At 43.1% G+C, this 26,587-nt stretch overlaps 1 protein-coding gene across 1 annotated transcript in view; it reads right to left on the bottom strand.

Moving 5' to 3' along the window:
- LOC117505838 (condensin-2 complex subunit D3-like) overlaps nucleotides 1-26,587 on the bottom strand; it is a 236,142-nt gene that overhangs the window by 9,721 nt on the left and 199,834 nt on the right. The window contains 3 exon segments of the mRNA XM_034165369.1: nucleotides 9,705-9,784; nucleotides 20,131-20,369; nucleotides 20,633-20,731. Coding sequence (XP_034021260.1) covers nucleotides 9,705-9,784; nucleotides 20,131-20,369; nucleotides 20,633-20,731 — 418 coding nt within the window.

The following is a 26,587-nucleotide window of genomic DNA, read 5'->3' as shown; positions in this document are numbered from 1 at the left end:
ACCTGAATTTGGATATCTGCCGATACTATTCCAATACCAGAGCTCTGTTTGCTTTATTATCATTATTGTTGATTTTTATATGAGGATATTTTGTATCTCCAGTTATACAGGTTCACGATGAAGTGTTTAGAGGAGGACTTTTTCTATACACATGACCTGAAAGTTCGGTGACAATTTGCCAGAAGGTACATCTGAGATGCAAGCCTAGATTTGAAGTTTTGGTGAAAGAATTAAGTACCTTAGATTTAGTTTTTGGTGGTTTCTTGTGGCATTTTGGAAATGCACCTTCCTCAAAACAGTACATGTACTTCTATGCAATTTTTGGGGCGCCCCTATGACACACACACACAAAAAAAATCAAATCAACAAAATCTTGATTGATGAAAAATGGCAGGTCTTGGGGAAAAAGCAGAGACTTTATAGACAAAAGACAGCTGTCTGCCTGCCTGTCAGTCCGTCGCGCTCCGTCGCTCTCCGTCGCTCTCCGTCCGTCGCGCTCCGTCGCTCTCCGTCCGTCGCGCTCCGTCGCTCTCCGTCCGTCTGTCCGTCGCGCTCCGTCTCTCTCCGTCCGTCTGTCAGTCGCGCTCCGTCTCTCTCCGTCCGTCTGTCAGTCGCGCTCCGTCTCTCTCCGTCCGTCTGTCAGTCGCGCTCCGTCTCTCTCCGTCCGTCTGTCAGTCGCGCTCCGTCTCTCTCCGTCCGTCTGTCAGTCGCGCTCCGTCTCTCTCCGTCCGTCTGTCAGTCGCGCTCCGCCTCTCTCCGTCCGTCTGTCAGTCGCGCTCCGCCTCTCTCCGTCCGTCTGTCAGTCGCGCTCCGCCTCTCTCCGTCCGTCTGTCAGTCGCGCTCCGCCTCTCTCCGTCAGTCTGTCTGTCGCGCTCCGCCTCTCTCCGTCAGTCTGTCTGTCGCGCTCCGCCTCTCTCCGTCAGTCTGTCTGTCGCGCTCCGCCTCTCTCCGTCTCTCTGTCTGTCGCGCTCCGCCTCTCTCCCTCTGCCTGTCTGTCGCGCTCCGCCTCTCTCCCTCTGCCTGTCTGTCGCGCTCCGCCTCTCTCCCTCTGCCTGTCTGTCGCGCTCCGCCTCTCTCCCTCTGCCTGTCTGTCGCGCTCCGCCTCTCTCCCTCTGCCTGTCTGTCGCGCTCCGCCTCTCTCCCTCTGCCTGTCTGTCGCGCTCCGCCTCTCTCCCTCTGCCTGTCTGTCGCGCTCCGCCTCTCTCCCTCTGCCTGTCTGTCGCGCTCCGCCTCTCTCCCTCTGCCTGTCTGTCGCGCTCCGCCTCTCTCCCTCTGCCTGTCTGTCGCGCTCCGCCTCTCTCCCTCTGCCTGTCTGTCGCGCTCCGCCTCTCTCCCTCTGCCTGTCTGTCGCGCTCCGCCTCTCTCCCTCTGCCTGTCTGTCGCGCTCCGCCTCTCTCCCTCTGCCTGTCTGTCGCGCTCCGCCTCTCTCCCTCTGCCTGTCTGTCGCGCTCCGCCTCTCTCCCTCTGCCTGTCTGTCGCGCTCCGCCTCTCTCCCTCTGCCTGTCTGTCGTGCTCCGCCTCTCTCCCTCTGCCTGTCTGTCGTGCTCCGCCTCTCTCCCTCTGCCTGTCTGTCGTGCTCCGCCTCTCTCCCTCTGCCTGTCTGTCGTGCTCCGCCTCTCTCCCTCTGCCTGTCTGTCGTGCTCCGCCTCTCTCCCTCTGCCTGTCTGTCGTGCTCCGTCTCTCTCCCTCTGCCTGTCTGTCGTGCTCCGTCTCTCTCCCTCTGCCTGTCTGTCGTGCTCCGTCTCTCTCCCTCTGCCTGTCTGTCGTGCTCCGTCTCTCTCCCTCTGCCTGTCTGTCGTGCTCCGTCTCTCTCCCTCTGCCTGTCTGTCGTGCTCCGTCTCTCTCCCTCTGTCTGTCTGTCGTGCTCCGTCTCTCTCCCTCTGCCTGTCTGTCGTGCTCCGTCTCTCTCCCTCTGCCTGTCTGTCGTGCTCCGTCTCTCTCCCTCTGCCCGTCTGTCGTGCTCCGTCTCTCTGTCTGTCGTGCTCCATCTCTCTCCGTCTGTCTGTCTGTCGTGCTCCGTCTCTCTCTGTTTCTCTCTCACTCTGTCTCCTAGAAACTACCTCTTGCTGAAATGCTGAAACATGCAAATTTTCAAAAAGCCACAAAACCATAAATTAAAGTACTTAATTTACTCATGTCTGAAGTCCGTTTGGGTAAATGGTTCGATCCTTCCTCCTGTTAAAAGTCAGAGCAACCAGCATTAGTGCGCTGACACAAACTGCAGGCACCCCTCCCCCACTCCCCCCGCACATAGACAGGTCCAGGATCGGAAAACTTTCCAGGTTGGTTCTGGACATTCCGATCCATGATTTGTGTTGTATCGGAAGCTGATACAGATAGTGGAATGGATGGGCCTCATCACTACTCAGGTCTCAGCAGGTTTCATTGTTGAGACCTGGAGGCGATGAAGGCAGCACTGCGGGAGGTGAAACTCTGCATGAGGGAAGCAAAGGACAGCTACAGGAGAAAGATGGAGCACAAGATGAAAGAATAGTATGGGAGAGGTCTGGGAAGTTGTGAAAACCACCAGCCTTCCAACAAGTACCTCAGGCTGTGGCTGGAAAACAAACTGGACTGGACGACCCACACCAACCACATGTACAGGAAGGGACAGAGCAGGCTGGACTTTCTGAGGAGGCTGTGGTCATTTAACATCTGCAGGAAACTCCTGTGGATGTTCTACCAGTCAGTGGCAGCCAGCGCCCTCTTTTACACCGTGGTGTGCTGGGGGGGCAGCACATCCAAGAAGGACACATCCAGGGTGGACAAACTGATCAGGTGGGCTGGCTCTGTGGTTGGCATGAAGCTGGACTCTCTGGTGACGGTGGCAGAGAAGAGAACACTGGGAAAAACGCTGGACATTATGGACAATGCCAGTCAGCCTCTGAACACCGTCATCAGCAACCAGAGGAGCCTCCTCAGACACAGACTTCTCCTTCCCAAGTGCAGGACCAACAGACTGAAAAACTCCTTTGTCCCTCAGGCCATCAGACTGTACAACTCCTCACTCAGGGGGAGGAGGAGTAACAGGAAGACAGAGGACAGGAAGGAGAGTAGTAAGTAAGTAAGTAAGTAAGTAATGTTTATTTATATAGCACCTTTCACAGACAAGGAAAGTTAGAAGGTGCTTCACAAAAGAGACACAGATAAAAATTCTGAGAATAAAATACAATATACATCACAATAAAATAACATTAAGACACACACAGTGGTCATAAAACAGCCATCTCACTACTAAGGTTTGAATTCCTGAAGAAACAGATGGGTTTTAAGTTTGCTCTTAAAAACAACCGACAGAGTCCAGCAAACGAAGAGACAAAATGAGATCATTCCAGAGCCTCAGTGCAACGGCCTGGAAAGAGTGATCTCCTCGGGTCTTAAAGTGGGTACGAGGGACCCTCAGAAGGTTCTGATCCACTGACCTCAAGCTCCGAGTGGGAGCGTAACGACATAACAGGTCTCTAATGTAGGAGGGAGCCTGGCCACGCAAAGCTCTAAAAGTCAACACTAGGATCTTAAAATGGAAGACAACAGACTGTTGCTGTCACTGTTCATGTGTGGTTGTTTGTCCTGGTATGTCGTATGGTTGGGGCCCCGTCTCCTCGGTGTCTCACGTCACAGTTAATGTCTTCACCACTCGTCTTTCGTTCTTGTCTGTCTTCGTGTTGTTTTGGTGGTTGGCCCTTCCTGATAGAAGTTGTCAGTCGGCTTTGAGTAGGATGTTGTTGGCTGATCAGGAAGGGCAGATGGGGGTCACACACACATACCACATTCACTCACACACTACATACCTTCTATCTTGCAAGAATAAATTGCATATATGGGTATTAATGTTCATAAATGGTTCTGCCAGTGTGGCATTTACCATCACTATATATGAAACACGACACTGGGAGCCAACGAAGAGACTTTAAAACAGGAGAAATATGAGTCCTTCTGTTTGAGCAAGACAGCAGCCTTGCTGCAGAATTTTGGACCTGCTGCAGACGGGACAGCTCCTTTTTGCTCAGACAGGAAAACAACTGTTGCAGTAGTCCAAAGGAGAAGATACAAATGCATGAATAATCAATTCAAGATCATCTTTTGAAACAATTGATCTGAGCTTAGAAATCTTCCTCAATTGGTAGAAACACTTTTTGGTTAGCTGCTTGGAATGATGCTCAAATGACATTTCTTTATCAAAGATAACACCTACGTTTCTCAGGCTAGATTTTGCAGATGAGCGCAAAAGACCTAAATACTGTTTAATCCCCGGAATGACATCATCGGGGGCAACCACCAGCACCTTGGTTTTATCTGTTATTTTCTCAAGGTAGTTCAGTAGAGAGTCCAATTTCTGGGTCTCAGAGGCTTTAATGAGCAGTAAATTTGGATGTCATCAGCAAATAAATCATAAGAAACATCAATGAACTCGTGGATAATTTTTCCCAAGGGGAAAACATAGATCAAAAACAAAATTGGGCCCAAAACAGAACCCTGGGGTACACCACACATTAAACTGACAAAGTCAGAAATTATCTGATTTGCAGTGACCCTAAAGCTACGACCTGATAAATAAGAGATGAACCACGCTAGAACAGTCTCAGAACAATAGGAGCCTGTAAACCAGTATTGATCAGTATGTCTGGTATTTACATTGTGTATTTACATTTTGCAAATACTTTTCTATTGTTACATTTGATACTACGTGTGCTTCTTAGCCTGCATGTTGCTATACAACACTACGATACCCCTCATACACTACGATACATACGATCTCTACTGGCCTCTACTGGTGGTTGGCTCTCACTGCGGTATTGTATCACTTCCTGTTCCGGAGCACAGCGGTGTTTTTCTGTATCTGTTAGCTGTTTAATCTGCGCAGTTAGATTGATCTAGTTATCTAGATTACGATTTGTTTCCCAGTGTAATCTTTACGTGCCTTAACTAAAGCACTCCTTCTGCTGAATCACCTCTAAATTATTTACACATTATTCACTTTGCGTGTTTTTAGGAATCCGCTAGCTTAGAGCAGCTACTAGCTCTTAGCCGATTTAGCATGGCGGCTTCTCCTGTCTCTCCCGCACTTTTCTGCTCTGGGTGTGAAATGTTTAGTTATTCCTCGGCCTCCTTTAGCAGTAATGGTACTTGTAATAAGTGTAGCTTATTCGTAGCTTTGGAGGCCAGGCTGGGCGAATTGGAGACTCGGCTCCGCACCGTGGAAAATTCTACAGCTAGCCAGGCCCCTGTAGTCCGAGCAGCCGGGAAAGCAGGCCGACTGGGTGACTGTGAGGAGGAAGCGTAGTTCTAAACAGAAGCCCCGTGTACACCGCCAACCCGTTCACATTTCTAACCGTTTTTCCCCACTCGGCGACACACCCGCCGAGGATCAAACTCTGGTTATTGGCGACTCTGTTTTGAGAAATGTGAAGTTAGCGACACCAGCAACCATAGTCAATTGTCTTCCGGGGGCCAGAGCAGGCGACATTGAAGGAAATTTAAAACTGCTGGCTAAGGCTAAGCGTAAATTTGGTAAGATTGTAATTCACATCGGCAGTAATGACGCCCGGTTACGCCAATCGGAGGTCATTAAAATTAACATTAAATCGGTGTGTAACTTTGCAAAAACAATGTCGGACTCTGTAGTTTTCTCTGGGCCCCTCCCCAATCGGACCGGGAGTGACATGTTTAGCCGCATGTTCTCCTTGAATTGCTGGCTGTCTGAGTGGTGTCCAAAAAATGAGGTGGGCTTCATTGATAATTGGCAAAGCTTCTGGGGAAAACTTGGTCTTGTTAGGAGAGACGGCATCCATCCCACTTTGGATGGAGCAGCTCTCATTTCTAGAAATCTGGCCAATTTTCTTAAATCCTCCAAACTGTGACTATCCAGGGTTGGGACCAGGAAGCAGAGTTGTAGTCTTACACACCTCTCTGCAGCTTCTCTCCCCCTGCCATCCCCTCATTACCCCATCCCCGTAGAGACGGTGCCTGCTCCCAGACCACCAATAACCAGCAAAAATCTATTTAAGCATAAAAATTCAAAAAGAAAAAATAATATAGCACCTTCAACTGCACCACAGACTAAAACAGTTAAATGTGGTCTATTAAACATTAGGTCTCTCTCTTCTAAGTCCCTGTTGGTAAATGATATAATAATTGATCAACATATTGATTTATTCTGCCTTACAGAAACCTGGTTACAGCAGGATGAATATGTTAGTTTAAATGAGTCAACACCCCCGAGTCACACTAACTGTCAGAATGCTCGTAGCACGGGCCGAGGCGGAGGATTAGCAGCAATCTTGCATTCCAGCTTATTAATTAATCAAAAACCCAGACAGAGCTTTAATTCATTTGAAAGCTTGACTCTTAGTCTTGTCCATCCAAATTGGAAGTCCCAAAAACCAGTTTTATTTGTTATTATCTATCGTCCACCTGGTCGTTACTGTGAGTTTCTCTGTGAATTTTCAGACCTTTTGTCTGACTTAGTGCTTAGCTCAGATAAGATAATTATAGTGGGCGATTTTAACATCCACACAGATGCTGAGAATGACAGCCTCAACACTGCATTTAATCTATTATTAGACTCTATTGGCTTTGCTCAAAAAGTAAATGAGTCCACCCACCACTTTAATCATATCTTAGATCTTGTTCTGACTTATGGTATGGAAATAGAAGACTTAACAGTATTCCCTGAAAACTCCCTGCTGTCTGATCATTTCTTAATAACATTTACATTTACTCTGATGGACTACCCAGCAGTGGGGAATAAGTTTCATTACACTAGAAGTCTTCAGAAAGCGCTGTAACTAGGTTTAAGGATATGATTCCTTCTTTATGTTCTCTAATGCCATATACCAACACAGTGCAGAGTAGCTACCTAAACTCTGTAAGTGAGATAGAGTATCTCGTCAATAGTTTTACATCCTCATTGAAGACAACTTTGGATGCTGTAGCTCCTCTGAAAAAGAGAGCTTTAAATCAGAAGTGCCTGACTCCGTGGTATAACTCACAAACTTGTAGCTTAAAGCAGATAACCCGTAAGTTGGAGAGGAAATGGCGTCTCACTAATTTAGAAGATCTTCACTTAGCCTGGAAAAAGAGTCTGTTGCTCTATAAAAAAAACCTCCGTAAAGCTAGGACATCTTTCTACTCATCACTAACTGAAGAAAATAAGAACAACCCCAGGTTTCTTTTCAGCACTGTAGCCAGGCTGACAAAGAGTCAATCAATCAATCAATCAATTTTTTTATATAGCGCCAAATCACAACAAACAGTTGCCCCAAGGCACTTTATATTGTAAGGCAGGTAAGTCAGAGCTCTATTGAGCTGAGTATTCCATTAACTTTAACTAGTAATGACTTCATGACTTTCTTTGCTAACAAAATTTTAACTATTAGAGAAAAAATTACTCATAACCATCCCAAAGACGTATCGTTATCTTTGGCTGCTTTCAGTGATGCCGGTATTTGGTTAGACTCAAATATGATCAATCTATCTTTGTTAGTTGGCTATGTACCACAGGCTTTTAAGGTGGCAGCAATTAAACCATTACTTAAAAAGCCATCACTTGACCCAGCTATCTTAGCTAATTATAGGCCAATCTCCAACCTTCCTTTTCTCTCAAAAATTCTTGAAAGGGTAGTTGTAAAACAGCTAACTGATCATCTGCAGAGGAATGGTCTATTTGAAGAGTTTCAGTCAGGTTTTAGAATTCATCATAGTACAGAAACAGCATTAGTGAAGGTTACAAATTATCTTCTTATGGCCTCGGACAGTGGACTCATCTCTGTGCTTGTTCTGTTAGACCTCAGTGCTGCTTTTGATACTGTTGACCATAAAATTTTATTACAGAGATTAGAGCATGCCATAGGTATTAAAGGCACTGCGCTGCGGTGGTTTGAATCATATTTGTCTAATAGATTACAATTTGTTCATGTACATGGGGAATCTTCTTCACAGACTAGGGTTAATTATGGAGTTCCACAAGGTTCTGTGCTAGGACCAATTTTATTCACTTTATACATGCTTCCCTTAGGTAGTATTATTAGACGGCATTGCTTAAATTTTCATTGTTACGCAGATGATACCCAGCTTTATCTATCCATGAAGCCAGAGGACACACACCAATTAGCTAAACTGCAGGATTGTCTTACAGACATAAACACATGGATGACCTCTAATTTCCTGCTTTTAAACTCAGATAAAACTGAAGTTATTGTACTTGGCCCCACAAATCTTAGAAACATGGTGTCTAACCAGATCCTTACTCTGGATGGCATTGCCCTGGCCTCTAGTAATACTGTGAGAAATCTTGGAGTCATTTTTGATCAGGATATGTCATTCAAAGCGCATATTAAACAAATATGTAGGACTGCTTTTTTTGCATTTACGCAATATCTCTAAAATCAGAAAGGTCTTGTCTCAGAGTGATGCTGAAAAACTAATTCATGCATTTATTTCCTCTAGGCTGGACTATTGTAATTCATTATTATCAGGTTGTCCTAAAAGTTCCCTAAAAAGCCTTCAGTTAATTCAAAATGCTGCAGCTAGAGTACTGACGGGGACTAGAAGGAGAGAGCATATCTTACCCATATTGGCTTCTCTTCATTGGCTTCCTGTTAATTCTAGAATAGAATTTAAAATTGTTCTTACTTATAAGGTTTTGAATCAGGTCCCATCTTATCTTAGGGACCTCGTAGTACCATATCACCCCAATAGAGCGCTTTGCTCTCAGACTGCAGGCTTACTTGTAGTTCCTAGGGTTTGTAAGAGTAGAATGGGAGGCAGAGCCTTCAGCTTTCAGGCTCCTCTCCTGTGGAACCAGCTCCCAATTCAGATCAGGGAGACAGACACCCTCTCTACTTTTAAGATTAGGCTTAAAACTTTCCTTTTTGCTAAAGCTTATAGTTAGGGCTGGATCGGGTGACCCTGAACCATCCCTTAGTTATGCTGCTATAGACGTAGACTGCTGGGGGGTTCCCATGATGCACTGTTTCTTTCTCTTTTTGCTCTGTATGCACCACTCTGCATTTAATCATTAGTGATCGATCTCTGCTCCCCTCCACAGCATGTCTTTTTCCTGGTTCTCTCCCTCAGCCCCAACCAGTCCCAGCAGAAGACTGCCCCTCCCTGAGCCTGGTTCTGCTGGAGGTTTCTTCCTGTTAAAAGGGAGTTTTTCCTTCCCACTGTAGCCAAGTGCTTGCTCACAGGGGGTCGTTTTGACCGTTGGGGTTTTACATAATTATTGTATGGCCTTGTCTTACAATATAAAGAGCCTTGGGGCAACTGTTTGTTGTGATTTGGCGCTATATAAAAATAAATTGATTGATTGATTGATACAATGCTGCCGGAACCTCAGTTTCCCTGAGGGAGTCTTCGCAAGGGATCAATAAAGTTCTATCTCATCAAATTTATATGTGAGGAAAAGTTCCACAATAATGCACTTAATTTAGCTCTTCAGCTACTTCAAAAAGGGACGAGATGGCAAGTGGAGGTACACGATGAGAGAAAGGCCATTTCCAAATGCGTATATCCTGATTTGACGTTTCCTTTAGTTTCCTTCTGTTCACAGTGGGTTTGAACCATATCTGGGTATGACAGCACATCAGGCTGTGACATAATCACCGGTCACTGAGACCCCTGAGACTGTTTAGGATAAATACACTCCAACAACAAGAAACTGACAGATGATGTAATAGTGGTTTAAATCCATGTACATCTACCTGGCAATGGATGGGATGGGATCAACCAAAACCACCACGAAACGAAAGAAGAGGGAGCCCTTCCACTTCACAAATTCCTCCTGGAAAAAACAACAGGTATTTTAAGACAATTAAATTCCAGTTATTGATACAGCATCAAATCAGAGATGAACTCAAAGAACAAAAACACGAATAACATTACACAGCCCAAGAACAAGCACAATGGCAACCCCGATAAAGAAAAACTCCCTTTTGAATGTTCGAAACAACACGTTTTGTTTGGTCGATGGCTGTACACATTGAAGTGACAAATACATGTACGCAAGGAATCCTAATGTGCGCACGTGAACACAGAATAGGGCAGCACAGTCTTGTTTGAACTCCTGCCTGATATCGTGGGATTTGACCCCTTCTGGGGACAGCCTGCTGTTGCACAACAGAAACACAGCATCACTTCTAACAGAAAAATGGTGTACTGTTTGCTTTTCAGCTGCAATCAATGAAGCAGTCGTAAAAAGTGCAGTTGTCTTTCGGTTCCCATTGGAGAACGGAAGACGAGGCAAATGGGAGACGTCGTGTCAGTAACTGTTAGCCGACACAGCTAACCATAGTAGCGGCGTTTTCTCGCCTGCAAAACTACCTCGACATGTTTGAGCTCCGGGTCACAAGCAAACTGGAACATATGTCCACTTTCCACGCATCCTCACTTTTTCTTTGCATTTTCACTTTGCCATGTAATTTGACCAAAAACTCAGAGAAAGTGGCATGTGTCTGTTTCCGTATGGAGGGTTAGTGCATCATATTCTACCCCTTTAGTGACCACCCTCAAATGAGACTACGCTGCCCAGTTGGTTCAGATGAATGAATGTGTTTGTGCGTTGATTATTACCACCACCATCCCCATAAACACGCACTAATAACTCTCTACACACACGGCGACTTGGCACAACACAGATGCTGATCAGGTGCATGTGAAGAAATCAAACAGGAAGTCAGTGTACGTGGTGTGCACACAGTACACCGACGTCCGCCGGCTCGGTGGAGCTCAAACCCAGCGCCGCCATTCGGCATAAGCAGACTACGCAGCCTGCGTGGGGCACCAACCATGATGCACTAGTTTGCAGGGCCTCCAATTGACTGTAAAATGTGTTGAAATTATTACATTTCAAAATCAATATGAATTATTTATGAATAGGCCCATGTTTTTGTCTTTAAACATTGTGTAGGCCCCTACCCCATTACTTAATTGGGGCAAATTAACAGTTTTTTTTTGCCTAATATAAAGCCCCCATCCACCCCCGCCCTGATTCCCTGAAATGGTACAGCCCTATTTGCGTCTTTCTCTGTTTGCTGTGTCGCCTAACCAGGGTTGCCAGATGTGACGATTTCCAGTCCAATAAATGCTCAAAAATGCATGGAGGCACTAAATCCTGCGCAATTTGAACTGATTTTTAAAATGTGTGTGGCAATTCTATACAAAAAACTCGTCCAGTGCCATATTTTTACCCTAAACAAACCAATTGGATGGGAAAACACCCAATCTGGCAACCCCGCGCCTAACTGAAGTAGCACTGCTAGCCCACATTTGATTCTGACACGAGACGACAAGTTGCCACTATACCACAATTAAACAATGAAGCGACAGCAGGAGTCTGGAGCTGAAAAACGGAGGAAAAAGAAACAAAAAGATGATGCCCGTGCATCCCTTGCTGGTAAGTACGTGTTAAAGGTTTAAATTGTTTTGATTACTTAATGTTCAGTGGTGCTGCTTAAGCTAGGTTGCATTGGCTTTGCTGATTTGATGTAGCTTTAAACGTTAACCTAATCTGGATATTACAAGGCATATAGTTGGGCAATGTAGTTTGAAGATTTTGAGTGCCTTATAAATCAACAAAGTTCTCTGGGTTCTCTTGTATGGGGGGTGGGGGGGCCTCCCTGACCAGTTATGCTTGGACCTCCAAAACCTTAGCAGTGGCCCTGCTCAAACCCCCTTTCAAATCATGAGGTGTTTGGACAAACGTGAGATGCTCAGAAACACAAAGGCTCAAGTTAAGTGATGTGATTACGTGATTCTGCTGCAGTTCTGCAGGTTTGATCACTGCTGGTTTAAAATGAAAATACAGAACAACACTCGAGTATTTCACATTAAAGAAGACTCAAAGACCAGAACTACCAACCTTCAGCTTCACTGCCCTCCACAACAACATAAATACTACAAAATGTAATGTGCATATTAATTACTGTCAGAGAAACTCCCAGTCATCAGTGACAGATCTCAGAGTGCATGTTGGCAAGTCAAATGTGGCCCACAGGGCACCAACCAGTAACTCATTCAGGTGCAGCGCAGCAGCTGACTGAACAAGCTGCTGTCTGACAAAACATCACGCAGATCACATGAAGTTTAATGACACTAACTTTAGCAGTGCAGATGTCTGGTATGAAATGGAACCAACAGAATGTTCAAACAAAGAGAGATTCATATAAAAATAGTTGAGTGCAAAAATACATTCATTCATTTGTTTTTGACACCCGCTTAATCCAATCAAGGGTCACAGGGGGCTGGAGCCTGTCCCAGCTGTCACAGAGCACAAGGTAGGGTTCAACCTGGACAGGACGCCAGCCTATTGCACACACGCACACAGGTCGGGGGGTCATGTCCAACTTAATATGTCAAGAAATCTGTAGAGTAGATAATCTGTGGACCAGATGCCAGATTAGTGCGTCTGATGGCTCCTGCTGAATCATGTGACTGTTAACTTGTTCATTTGTTCAATGTATTGGAGCGTGTTCACAATGTTGGGCATCAAAACCAAATACCTTCAATTTAACTTTCAAAACTCATTTTTCAAAGAAGTTATTGGCCTTACTGTTTTGCCACTGCTCCTAGGAATCTGTCAAGACAAATTCAGGTGGCTGGTGTGTTTAATAGTCCCACAGTGAGCATTAACTGACCCAAAAATACGATGGTTTTTCCCAAAAAAATGTAACATCTTTGATATAATATAAATTCAGCTGGACAGAAATAAGATGTACACCTATTAATCATTAAGAAACATCATATTTACAGCATCCTTATTGTTTTTAGTTTCCATTGGTATGACATGTGGTACTTTCGGGGCAATTACAGCTGGTCCGTCCTGTTTTTCTTCAATGAAGCATAATGCAAAAATACCAAAATTTACCGTACATACACAGGTCACCTTGCATTTAGTGGATAAAAAATACTTGTTAAAACTTGTGGAAGTACCCAAAACACCTATTGGTTGATCGAAAGAGTTGATAAAAATAAAAACTTTTCATTAGATTTTTGGAATTTGATACTGTAGTTTTTATTTTGGGCATATTTTTTTCCGTCCCACAGTGTCCGCCCATAACGCTACATGTTGCTCCTCACTGTGGGAAGACAAAAAATGTTGACCTCAGTGTGATGAAGACCTACCCACAAGCATACTCTATAATGACATCCATGAAAAAAATTCAAGTGGCCAAATCCCCACAACCAATGAACCGTTTCTGTCCCACAACATGTTTATCCATCACACACGTGACGGACAAACATGCTGTAGGACATTTGTCCTTTGGTACTGTACATTATTTGTATGGAAAAAGGTATCATTTGTATGTATAATTTTTGCATAGTCACAGTGTTTACAACAGATATTTGTGCATTTTTCACAAATTACATTTACTATTGCATGAGGACAGATCTCTGAAGGATCATTGATTTTGTTTTTTATGATATTGGAGATTATTTTTCTTCATTCATTGCCAATTTACATAGATGAAGGTGACATTTTTTACTCAAATCAGAATTTGTGAAGATTTATTATTCACACATATTTAACTTTGGGATATTGAAGGTTTCAGAGCTGGAAATCATCATTTTGGTCCCACAGTGTCCATCCGTCCCACGTACAGTCGGGAGCTCAAGTCTAATATTATTAGTCATTATAAGTAACCTGTCTTTTAAAGATGAAATTGGTCAAGTACTGATTACATGTTTATGCTTCATTGAATTTCATGCCCCTCAGATTAATTACTTGCACTATCTCACTTTTGAATGAAGCAGCAATGTGAGTGCAGAAGCACCAAGTGCAGTTCAATGAGTGCAAGTTAAGTGCCATCAGTGTCACAGGGAAAAAAGTTGGAAACAACAGGTTTATTTTGATCGGTGGCTTCACAATCCTCATTTGGACTGGAAATCTTGAATTGTACAGATATAGCCCTACTCCATAAAGCTTTCTGAAGGTGAGTCACCATGAGTTTCCTGATTTTCCGTCAATTCACATTCTTTCAAAAGCTGTTTGTCAAATTTGACTTATGCTAAGTAAAAAATGCATGTGTCAGTTATTTTAGGGTGTGCTGAGTTTGGTTTTAGGATGACTCCTTTTTATGCACATCCTGCTGTGATTTCCCTTTAAATTCACGTCCCACTCTGATAAATCAAAATGGCTACTACATGCATAGCGGCCACATTGATTTTATTTTCTGCCTTATAAATCTTTAAAATGCCCGGTCCTTTTGTTTTCATTTTCTCAGGGTACTAAAAGTATGTTAGGGTGGTAAGGATGTTTCATATAGATTTGTGGCACGCTCCAATAATCAAGATGCCCCCATGGCAGCCATCTTGATTTTGGTTTCCAATAAATAACTTGTTAATATCTTGTCCATTTGTTTTCATTTCAAGGTATGTTTGGATGCTTAAAGGGACACTTCACTCATCAATGTTAACCCCTAAAATAAGAGATTATATACTGAAATAGTGACATCTTAAATTAAAAACAAGATTTGCAATAGATTAGCTTAATTTTTATGATTTTTAAAAAACTGACCGGCCTTCCATGTGATACATGTATGAAGTCACAATATTGTAAAATATGTGGTTTATATATTGACTGAAAATTTTTGATGGTCTGTATGTCCCACAGTGTCTGTCCGTTACATGCACATTGTCCCACATTGTCCATCCATCACAGATGTTTCAGCACATTCTCTAGAAAAAAAAAAAAAAATTATGCTCCTTCCTGCAAAACGTATTGCATAAGGATTGGGCACTACAAAGGACATGTTTCAAACAGTTTTATTCTTCTATCTTCTGGTTTTATCGCAAAAGTAAGAAACTGGCTTAGATTTGAGGTACAGGGTGGGCCAATAAAATGTTACCACTTTTTAAATTTGTACAATTTCCAAAATAACAAAGATTTCTTTTTCATTTTCAGAAATATCAATTCCTGAAAATGAAAAAGAAATTCGGAGAATCCCTCTTGAGATGTGTGGCAATGTCATCACAAACTTCAATGTGTGTGTTACAGCTGTAATCCACAGGAGTGTGGATTGAACACATCATCAATTATAAAAAAGTTATTAAAACAAGAGACAAAGTGGGAAATCTTTGGTATCAAATGTTAATTTGATGCTTCTGTTACAAGTCTGTAAATAAAATTTTCGAATAAGTTCTCATTTCAAAACCTTGTGTACGATCAAAAAGTGGTAACATTTTATTGGCCCACCCTGTAACATAGTGCATACCAGCCTTGATGTTTGTTTTCACAGTTCAATTTTGTATTTAAGTTTGTTGCCAATTTACCCTGAATAAAGTTGTTACTGTAAAATATGTGGTCTATAATTTCACTGATCATTTTTGATGGTCTATATGTCCCACAGTGTCTGTCCATCACAGATATTGACACATTCTCTACATAAAACTACACCCCTTCCAGCAAAACCTCTTGCATGAGGTTTGGGCACTACAGAAGGCATGTTTCAAACAGTTTTTTTCTTCTTTCTTCTGGTTTTGTTTTTACAGCAAGTGAAATAATGGACCTGTTTAAAAAAAAAAAAAAAAAAAAAAAATTAAACTTAACACTGTTTCCCACACTGCTGCATGGTGCAACAACTGGCATCAATGAAACTGTGCAGGAAGTTAGTATAGTTCCATGGAAATGTGTATTCCAGTTTTGGGCTTTTTCATGCAAAAGAGCAACCAGGATTTTATTCAGAGAATAAAGATTGTTAAGAAAAAAAAAACTACATTCTGAAGACCCTAGTGGTCCATACTTAAAAACAAATACATGCTCCACTTGTTTTGAAGAGTTTTTTTTCCCCCCACTGTTGCTGTGACATTTTGATGCCCAGATTGGTGAACACGCTCACTGATGATTAGAATGACATTTGCCACCGCCTATGCAGGCTGGTGATACTTTGGTGCTTGTAATGGCATTCATATATTTAAATTTCTTTATTTTTTTTTTCAATATATTGTGGGGGAACATTTTAAGCTAATTTGAAATTTGAAGCAATCCAGCGCCAAGGTTCCATCTCAGCAGCCCACTGATTGTTGCTAAGAAACCACAACAACTTGGGCTCAACCCCAACAAGCCAACCAACAGTCACATCCCAGTTCCTCAAGGACTCACTGAAAGCAAAGAACTTTGTCAGTTTCTTTGCAGCAAATGTTGATTACCTTGAGAACTCGGAGAAGGCCGACATGCACACACGTGCTCGAGTGGATGTGATGTGCAAAATCAAACCAGGTCTGGCTTCCAAAGGGTGGGACATGCTCCAGCTCTGATCCTGCTTAATGCTTGGTGGGTTTTGGAAACAATGGTGAGCTCACCATCAAGAATTAAAAAAAATATATAAGAGAACACAATGGAAGAGCTTCAGTGGACTTCAGGAGGTCCAAACACACCAAGAGCTCTACCTTCCTTATTCAGGGAGAGGAAGCCAAGAGGGTGGAGAGCTTCAAGTGTCTCAGACTTCACATATCAGCTGACCTCACTTGGTCCACACAGATCTCTCTCCAAGTGGGAAGGCTCAGAGACTTTACTTCCTCAGGAAGCTAAAGAAAGCCCACCTCCCTCAAAACCTGCTGATGAACCTCTAATGGTCAGCGGCAGAGAGCTTCCTGATGTTCAGCTGAACAGCAGAGCACAGAAAGCACCTCCAGTGGGTGTGAGGGTGGTGGAGCGTGTCACTGGGACCAGACGTCCTCCCTTCAGACACATTCATGCTGGCTGACTCCCCAGGAGAGCCAACTGGATCATCAAGGACACCATACACCCTGGACATGACCTGTTCTGCCCCTGCCCTCTGAAAAGAGATACCGGACAATAAAAACTCACAAACGGACTGAAAAACAGCTTTGTACTGTCAAAGCTGTGTCAGCACCTCCCCTCCAACCTACCAGCCTCAGCTGGACAGTTCCACTCCCACATCCTGCCACACCCACTCAAGAATGTTTGCACTGTTTTTGATCTTCACACGATGAACTGTCACAACTATGTACAGTAGTGTTCAGAATAACAGTAGTGCTATGTGACTAAAAAGATTAATCCAGGTTTTGAGTATATTTCTTATTGTTACATGGGAATCAAGGTACCAGTAGATTCAGTAGATTCTCACAAATCCAACAAGACCAAGCATTCATGATATGCACACTCTTAAGCCTATGAAATTGGGCTATTAGTAAAAAAAAAAAAAAGTAGAAAAGGGGGTGTTCACAATAATAGTAGTGTGGCATTCAGTCAGTGAGTTCATCAATTTTGTGGAACAAACAGGTGTGAATCAGGTGTCCCCTATTTAAGGATGAAGCCAGCACCTGTTGAACATGCTTTTCTCTTTGAAAGCCTGAGGAAAATGGGACGTTCAAGATATCGTTCAGAAGAACAGCGTAGATTGATTAAAAAGTTGATTGGAGAGGGGAAAACTTATACGCAGGTGCAAAAAATTATAGGCTGTTCATGTACAATGCTTTAAAATGGACAACAAAACCAGAGACGCGTGGAAGAAAACGGAAAACAACCATCAAATTGGATAGAAGAATAACCAGAATGGCAAAGGCTCACCCACTGATCAGCTCCAGGATGATCAAAGACAGTCTGGAGTTACCTGTAAGTGCTGTGACAGTTAGAAGACGCCTGTGTGAAGCTAATTTATTTGCAAGAATCCCCCGCAAAGTCCCTCAGTTAAATAAAAGACATGTGCAGAAGAGGTTACAATTTGCCAAAGAACACATCAACTGGCCTAAAGAGAAATGGAGGAATATTTTGTGGACTGATGAGAGTAAAATTGTTCTTTTTGGGTCCAAGGGCCGCAGACAGTTTGTGAGACGACCCCCAAACTCTGAATTCAAGCCACAGTTCACAGTGAAGACAGTGAAGCATGGTGGTGCAAGCATCATGATATCAATCAATCAATCAACTTTTTTCTTGTATAGCGCCAAATCACAACAAACAGTTGCCCCAAGGCGCTCCACATTGCAAGGCAAGGCCATACAATAATTATGAAACACAGTCTACGTCTAAAGCAACATAACCAAGGGATGGTCCAGGGTCACCCGATCCAGCCCTAACTATAAGCCTTAGCGAAAAGGAAAGTTTTAAGCCTAATCTTAAAAGTAGAGAGGGTATCTGTCTCCCTGATCTGAATTGGGAGCTGGTTCCACAGGAGAGGAGCCTGAAAGCTGAAGGCTCTGCCTCCCATTCTACTCTTACAAACCCTAGGAACTACAAGTAAGCCCGCAGTCTGAGAGCGAAGCGCTCTAATGGGGTAATATGGTACTATGAGGTCCCTAAGATAAGATGGGACCTGATTATTCAAAACCTTATAAGTAAGAAGAAGAATTTTAAATTCTATTCTAGCATTAACAGGAAGCCAATGAAGGGAGGCCAACACGGGTGAGATATGCTCTCTCCTGCTAGTCCCCGTCAGTACTCTAGCTGCAGCATTCTGAACCAACTGAAGGCTTTTTAGGGAACTTTTAGGACAACCTGATAATAATGAATTACAATAGTCCAGCCTAGAGGAAACAAATGCAAATGATATCAATCAATCAATCAATTTTTTTTTTATATAGCGCCAAATCACAACAAACAGTTGCCCCAAGGCGCCTTATATTGTAAGGCAAGGCCATCCAATAATTATGTAAAACCCCAACGGTCAAAACGACCCCCTGTGAGCAAGCACTTGGCGACAGTGGGAAGGAAAAACTCCCTTTTAACAGGAAGAAACCTCCAGCAGAACCAGGCTCAGGGAGGGGCAGTCTTCTGCTGGGACTGGTTGGGGCTGAGGGAGAGAACCAGGAAAAAGACATGCTGTGGAGGGGAGCAGAGATCAATCACTAATGATTAAATGCAGAGTGGTGCATACAGAGCAAAAAGAGAAAGAAACACTCAGTGCATCATGGGAACCCCCCAGCAGTCTACGTCTATAGCAGCATAACTAAGAGATGGTTCAGGGTCACCTGATCCAGCCCTAACTATAAGCTTTAGCAAAAAGGAAAGTTTTAAGCCTAATCTTAAAAGTAGAGAGGGTGTCTGTCTCCCTGATCTGAATTGGGAGCTGGTTCCACAGGAGAGGAGCCTGAGAGCTGAAGGCTCTGCCTCCCATTCTACTCTTACAAACCCTAGGAACTACAAGTAAGCCTGCAGTCTGAGAGCGAAGCGCTCTATTGGGGTGATATGGTACTACGAGGTCCCTAAGATAAGATGGGACCTGATTATTCAAAATGGGCAACATGGGCATGTTTCTCCTACTATGGTGTTGGGCCTATATATCACATACCAGGTATCATGGATCAGTTTGGATATGTCAAAATACTTGAAGAGGTCATGTTGCCTTATGCTGAAGAGGACATGCCCTTGAAATGGGTGTTTCAACAAGACAATGACCCCAAGCACACTAGTAAACCAGCAAAATCTTGGTTCCAAACCAACAAAATTAATGCCTCGCAGATGTGAAGAAATCATGAAAAACTGTGGTTATACAACTAAATACTAGTTTAGTGATTCACAGAATTGATAAAAAAAAAAAGCAGTTTGAACATAACAGTTTTGAGTTTGTAGCGTCAACAGCAGATGCTGCTATTATTGTGAACACCCCCTTTCTACTTTTTTTTTTTTTACTAATAGCCCAATTTCATAGCCTTAAGAGTGTGCATATCATGAATGCTTGGTCTTGTTGGATTTGTGAGAATCTACTGAATCTACTGGTACCTTGTTTCCCATGTAACAATAAGAAATATACTCAAAACCTGGATTAATCTTTTTAGTCACACAGCACTATTATTCTGAACACTACTGTATATAACTGTCCCAGTAGTATTTTTATTCTATTTCTTTTTTCTTTTCTTTTTTTTTTTACAAATCATATATTGTTTAATGCTGCTAATTTGAGAACGAAGAGCTGCTAAACAGCCTTTCATCATCTAATGACAAACAGCCATCTATCTGTCTCATGTTTAGGAAAGTTCCTTTCTCTGTCTGCTGAAAACAGAGAAAATGCTGATGACCACGCCCCCTCCTGGAACTGCACAGCCAGCTAGTGAGCGTCTGAACACACCTGATCCACGCTGAAGAACGTGGATCAGGTGTGGGGCCTTGTTATCAAACATTTATTGTTTTGCGGTTCTTTTCCAGCCAGGTTTTAATCTGAAGGATCTTCTCACCTGCAGCAGGTTGGTCAGCATGATGAGCGTCTGCTCCCTGATGACCGCTTCACTGTCTCGGAGACAGGCGGAGACGTTGGGAATGTAGTGATCCACAATGTTGGTGTATCGTACACACAGGTCACACATGATAACCACCACATTGTTGCGCACAGCGACCTCTGTGCCGACTTCCAGTTCTCTGGCAAACACAGGCAGGTATTTCTGGACGAGTTCCTCGTGCTGCAGACACAGCTTCCCTGATCAACGGACACAACGGGGGACATTAACCTAACAAAGGGAAACCCGAACCTCACGTTTGCACTGCACGACACAGTTTCCTTCTACAAAGAGTCAGGGTCAGAGGTCAAACACCTCTATTTGGAAGACAGTAAAGGACAGGAAACACACACACACACACACACACACACACACACACACACACACACACACACACACACACACACACACACACACACAGTCAGTGAGGGCCAACCTGAGGAAGCAGACATGGACTCTTTACCCAGCGTGATGACTCCGTGGGCTCTGACTCTGGCAGGCATGAGGTTTGCTCTGAAATGGGACAGCGGCAGCGAGGCCGGCGGATCCTCCACGCAGTCTGCTAGCAACCCAAAAAAAAAAAAAGCATCAGCTGAAGAAGCGGTCCTTACCCTCAAGGGGCAGTCTTCTGCTGGGACTGGTTGGGGCTGAGGGAGAGAACCAGGAAAAAGACATGCTGTGGAGGGGAGCAGAGATCAATCACTAATGATTAAATGCAGAGTGGTGCATACAGAGCAAAAAGAGAAAGAAACACTCAGTGCATCATGGGAACCCCCCAGCAGTCTAAGTCTATAGCAGCATAACTAAGGGATGGTTCAGGGTCACCTGATCCAGCCCTAACTATAAGCCTGAGAGCTGAAGGCTCTGCCTCCCATTCTACTCTTACAAACCCTAGGAACTACAAGTAAGCCTGCAGTCTGAGAGCGAAGCGCTCTATTGGGGTGATATGGTACTATGAGGTCCCTAAGATAAGATGGGACCTGATTATTCAAAACCTTATAAGTAAGAAGAAGAATTTTAAATTCTATTCTAGAATTAACAGGAAGCCAATGAAGAGAGGCCAATATGGGTGAGATATGCTCTCTCCTTCTAGTCCCCGTCAGTACTCTAGCTGCAGCATTTTGAATTAACTGAAGGCTTTTCAGGGAACTTTTAGGACAACCTGATAATAATGAATTACAATAGTCCAGCCTAGAGGAAATAAATGCATGAATTAGTTTTTCAGCATCACTCTGAGACAAGACCTTTCTAATTTTAGAGATATTGCGTAAATGCAAAAAAGCAGTCCTACATATTTGTTTAATATGCGCTTTGAATGACATATCCTGATCAAAAATGACTCCAAGATTTCTCACAGTATTACTAGAGGTCAGGGTAATGCCATCCAGAGTAAGGATCTGGTTAGACACCATGTTTCTAAGATTTGTGGGGCCAAGTACAATAACTTCAGTTTTATCTGAGTTTAAAAGCAGGAAATTAGAGGTCATCCATGTCTTTATGTCTGTAAGACAATCCTGCAGTTTAGCTAATTGGTGTGTGTCCTCTGGCTTCATGGATAGATAAAGCTGGGTATCATCTGCGTAACAATGAAAATTTAAGCAATGCTGTCTAATAATACTGCCTAAGGGAAGCATGTATAAAGTGAATAAAATTGGTCCTAGCACAGAACCTTGTGGAACTCCATAATTAACCTTAGTCTGTGAAGAAGATTCCCCATTTACATGAACAAATGGATGACAAGTGGATGACATTAAAACTGAGGATACCCCACTAGCAATTCCTGCAATGTCAAATATTTTGTGAAATATTTTTGCAGATTTCCTGGATTACTTTGAGAAAAAAATTGAAGACATTAGGTTAAACCTATCCCAGCATGCCCTAACCCAGCCACTACACCCTGCTATTGAGCTGGGCGCCATTACTGAGGTATTACCTAGATTTACAGAACTTGATAGTATCTCACTAGGCATGCTGACGAAACTCTTAACGTCTACAATAAGCACTACCTGCTTATTTGATCCGATACCAACAAAACTGTTTAAGGACCTGTGGACCACTCTTGGGCTGACTGTACTAAAAATTATTAATCTGTCATTAACTTCTGGAAATGTTCCTAAATGTTACCAAATAAACCATTAGTTAAGAAATCTAATCTTGACCATAGTGCTGGCACACCCAACCAGTCAATCGCATGAAGAAAAAAAAAAAAAAACAACAAAAAAACACTAGACTTATCGAGAGGATTTAGTGCTGTTATGACGGACTGATGCAGAAGGTGGCAGTAATGCACCAATAAGGATGCTGGAGAAACACCATAGAAGAAGGTGACATGCGAGGAGGCAAAAAAACAAAAAACAAACTTATTTTCATTCATTCAGAAGATGATTTTTTTTGTTTATTCGAATGGCAAATCCATCTGACTTATCTGCAATGCAAATGTGGCATTACCAACGAGAAAGAATTTGGAGCAGCACTTCAGAGGAGCCACAACAATGCAAACTTCCCGGCTAAACCCCCTTTGCACGCCCAAAAAGTCCAGGAATTGAAATTGGCTGGCAGCACAACACTCTGTAAATATAGCAAGCTCGAGTGTTCTGTTAGGTCCAGTAGTCTGCAGAAGCATTTATTCTGTGCACAGCTGTAGGAGATGTGCAGAACACAGTTGCTGCTGCACACAGAAGTAAATCTCTGGAACGGTTTTCTGAATTGTTGCCCGAAATTAAAGAATTATTAAACGTCTGGGGTAAAGTATTGTAAATGTTAAGGACACCACTTTAGTGCACTACGGACTGATTTTGGACACATCCCTTCTACACACTCTCCGTACACAGAAAAGGTCACAGTGCGATTTTTCCTTCCCAGAAACTTTTTTGTTCCTTCACAAAATAGAAAAATATGACGTGTCACAGTAATGATTTGCATTTTCACAAAAATGCTTTTTGGTTTAACTTCGCAATGCTTGTATGGTGGCCGAGAGAGGCCATACCACTTCCGCTTCAGCAAATGCAGAAAACACAAACGCTTTTAGGATATTGAAATGTGCTATTTCTTTTTCAGAAATTATTGCTTAAATAAGCAGAATTTGCAAATATTATGAGTTCGACAGTATTCTGATATCATGTAAAATAAATTTTATCCAGTGGATGAAACTTTCTGGCCTGAATGTCCAATTCTGGAATCTAATGGAGACAAAGAAGCAGACAAACTGCACAGAATTTGACTGCACGTTTTGGATCAATTTATCTGTGTGAATCTGCCTTCTCACACATGAAAATCATCAAGTCTAAACACAGATCCACCGTGACTGATGAGCACCCTGCAGCCTGATTACAGCTGCACTCACCTCCTACTGTCCGAGAGACCAGCTGCGTCCTCTCAGAAGTCCCACTAAGGTAGGGAACAACTTTTCCAACTTGACTTAGTCATTGTATTATTTGGGTTGTTACGGGCCAGTCTGAGGCCTACTCGTGCTTATTCTTTGCATCATGCACATTTACTTCAATAATGTATTACTGTTGTTAAAACTTTATCTTTGTGCCAGAAAAATGTGTTATTATATTGGTGCGGAGTAAAATGCAGCTATGCTATGGCTTTCGATATGGCTTGGTAGATCACTGTCAACTATAAAAGTAGATCTCGATTCATAAAAAACTGGGCACCCCTGTCCTAGTGTATTGAAAAATTATAGGCCAATATCAAATCTATCATTTTGCTCTAAAATTCTGCAAAAAGTGGTTTCATGGCAGCTCGTGGACCACCTTACTAATAATAATCTTTTTGAGCCACTGCAGTCTGCTTTTAGAAAATATCATTCCACAGAGACGGCTCTCACAAAAGTGGTGAATGATCTTCTGCTCGTAATGGATTCAGACACCGCTACAGTTTTGGTGCTGTTAGATCTCAGTGCTGCGTTTGATCAACATATTCTATTTGATAGGCTGGAAAATCATTTTGGGATTATTGGGAGTACCCTTGCTTGGTTGATGTCATACTTGACCAGTCATTCTCACTGTGTTTTGTACAACACGACCTCTAACGTCAGTGACGAGATATGGCGTCCAACAGGGATCCTTCTTACTATCCCTGCTTTTCTCCCTTTATATAGCACCCCTCTGGACACGCATTGTGGGATTACCTTTCAATGCTATGCTGATGATATTCTAGCTAACCTTTAGCCGAGGGGCATGTGTCATACAGCACACTGACAAGTGAGGAACCTCGGGCCCCGTGCTTCTTCTTCATCGAGTATGATGGTGGTTTGCATCTGTAGTGTTGCATTGGCACCACCAACTGTATTATATGTGTATTGCAACAATGTAATCGAGAAATATGCTCATATACGATCACGATCACATAATCGCCCAAGCCTACCTCGGGGTAATTTCTGATTCTCCGTTGTCCTTTGACCGCCACATTGGAGATATTACTAGGACTGCTTTCTTCCACCTGCGAAATATAGTGACAATTTGTCCCATCCTGTCTATGGCTGATGCTGAGACCCTGATTCATGTGTTTATCTCTTTTAGATTGGACTACTGCAATGTTCTATTTTCTGGTTTACCGCAGTCCAGCATTAGGAGTCTCCAATTGGTTCAAAATGCTGCTGCCAGAGTTTTGACACAAAGCATAAAGTTTGACCACATTACACCCATTTTGGCATCTCTTCATTGGCTTCCTGTCCCAGTGAGATCAGATTTTAAGGTTCTGCTACTAGTCTATAAAATTGTTCATGGACTGGCACCTCTTCACTTAGCTGACCTAATTAAACCCTACGTACCGGCCTGGGCTCTTCGTTCTCAGGGTGCAGGACTATTTTGTGTCCCTAGGGTGAAAAAGAAGCCTGCAGGCCACGGAGCTTTCTCTTATCGTACACCTGTTTTGTGGAATGATCTTCCTTCATCAATAAAAAAGATTCTGTAGAGACTTTCAAGTCTAGACTTACGACGAATCTAGTCTCCCTCTCGTATGGCTAGCATACTGGCATGCTATGCTTCCTAACCTTTTAAAGGCAGCCTCAACGTTATCTAAATTTTGGGTCCATTAATGAAGCTTAGGGCTAGCGGTCAGCGATCACCTTAGTAATTTCTGTTTTCCTGTTGATTTACTGCTGATGAATTATACTTTGGGTGTAGTTTTTTTCCCGGCTGACTGCTTCTGTTCTTTTTTCTCTGTCCAAGGTACGAACGATGGACGGATTCGAACTGGAGGGCTCAGACGGACTGCGAGGTGGAAGACTTGAGGTGGGTGGTGGGTGCTGCGTGCAGCAATCTGCATTTGAAAGTGACTGTCGCTTGGACAGGCCCACTGACGGCATGGATGACCCCTGCCTGTGGTGCTGATGCCTGTGTGGACTTATCTTTATATTATTATTATATTATTGGTTTTTCTATTTTATGTTTCTTCGGCTTTGTAAAACTTTGTAAACACCCGTTTGAGTCTGGTCTGTTTGAGGTTTCTTCCTCAAATCATCAGAGGGAGTTTTTCCTTACCATTGTGTTTTCTTGCTCTGGGGGTTGGTAAGGTTAGACCTTACTTGTGCAAAGCACCTTGAGTCAGCTCTGTTGTGATTTGGTGCCATATAAATGAAATAAATTGAAACTGAATTGATAAACACATATGTTTTTTCAAGGCTGTACCGATTATCTTCACACTTTGGAGGCTGATACAGACATTTGAGGCACTTTTGAGACACTTTTCAGTAAAAAGTGTCAAAGTTTATAATAACACTCTAAACACAAAACCTTCTTTAAAATGTTTTGCAGCATGTTTAATTCACAGAACATTTCAACATGACCTTCACAGATAAACTGCAAGGAGCTATAAATAACATTTTTGAAGTTGAACAAATAAATTAATACAGCAGACACAGCTCCAATCTGTACACTGCTACCTTCTTCTATGTCGGTCTGTGGGACAGATGCCTTCAGCACTGACAGGCTGAACTTGTGGCATCGAACAAGTCAAAGAGTGCTGTGGGCGAGACTTTGTTACAAAACAGAAAGCAGATATTCATATTTTAAATAGAGTGCTATGGGATAACAGCCAATCCGTGCCTGAAGCCGATATGAAGGGCCCTTCACACAAATCAGTGGGCAGAATAAATAAAGGAATTCAAGATTTGCAATCTACTGTAAAAGATAACTAGTGGCAGTTTAACTTTGCCGGGCAGTGCACCTCAGAGCCGTGCTGCTCTGTGCACAGCTGAACAGGCTGTCGCCTCCATAACAGGCTCGAGATTACAGTCACAAGGACATCCCCCGTTATGGGACAGATAATGTACCTGTATTATTGTGTCCAACATGCGCGGCGATACAGCCTCTGACGCATCAGGTGAACAGATAATGGATCTGTGATATCATGCTCAACCTGAACATTACACCATGATCACGGGCGCTGTGTGCAGTGTGGCCGTTCGGTT

Source organism: Thalassophryne amazonica, unplaced genomic scaffold (assembly GCF_902500255.1).
Source record: "Thalassophryne amazonica unplaced genomic scaffold, fThaAma1.1, whole genome shotgun sequence".
In the NCBI taxonomy this organism is placed as follows: domain Eukaryota; kingdom Metazoa; phylum Chordata; class Actinopteri; order Batrachoidiformes; family Batrachoididae; genus Thalassophryne; species Thalassophryne amazonica.
Note: the sequence above shows the minus strand (reverse complement) of the source record. Positions and strands in the feature narration are given on the sequence as shown.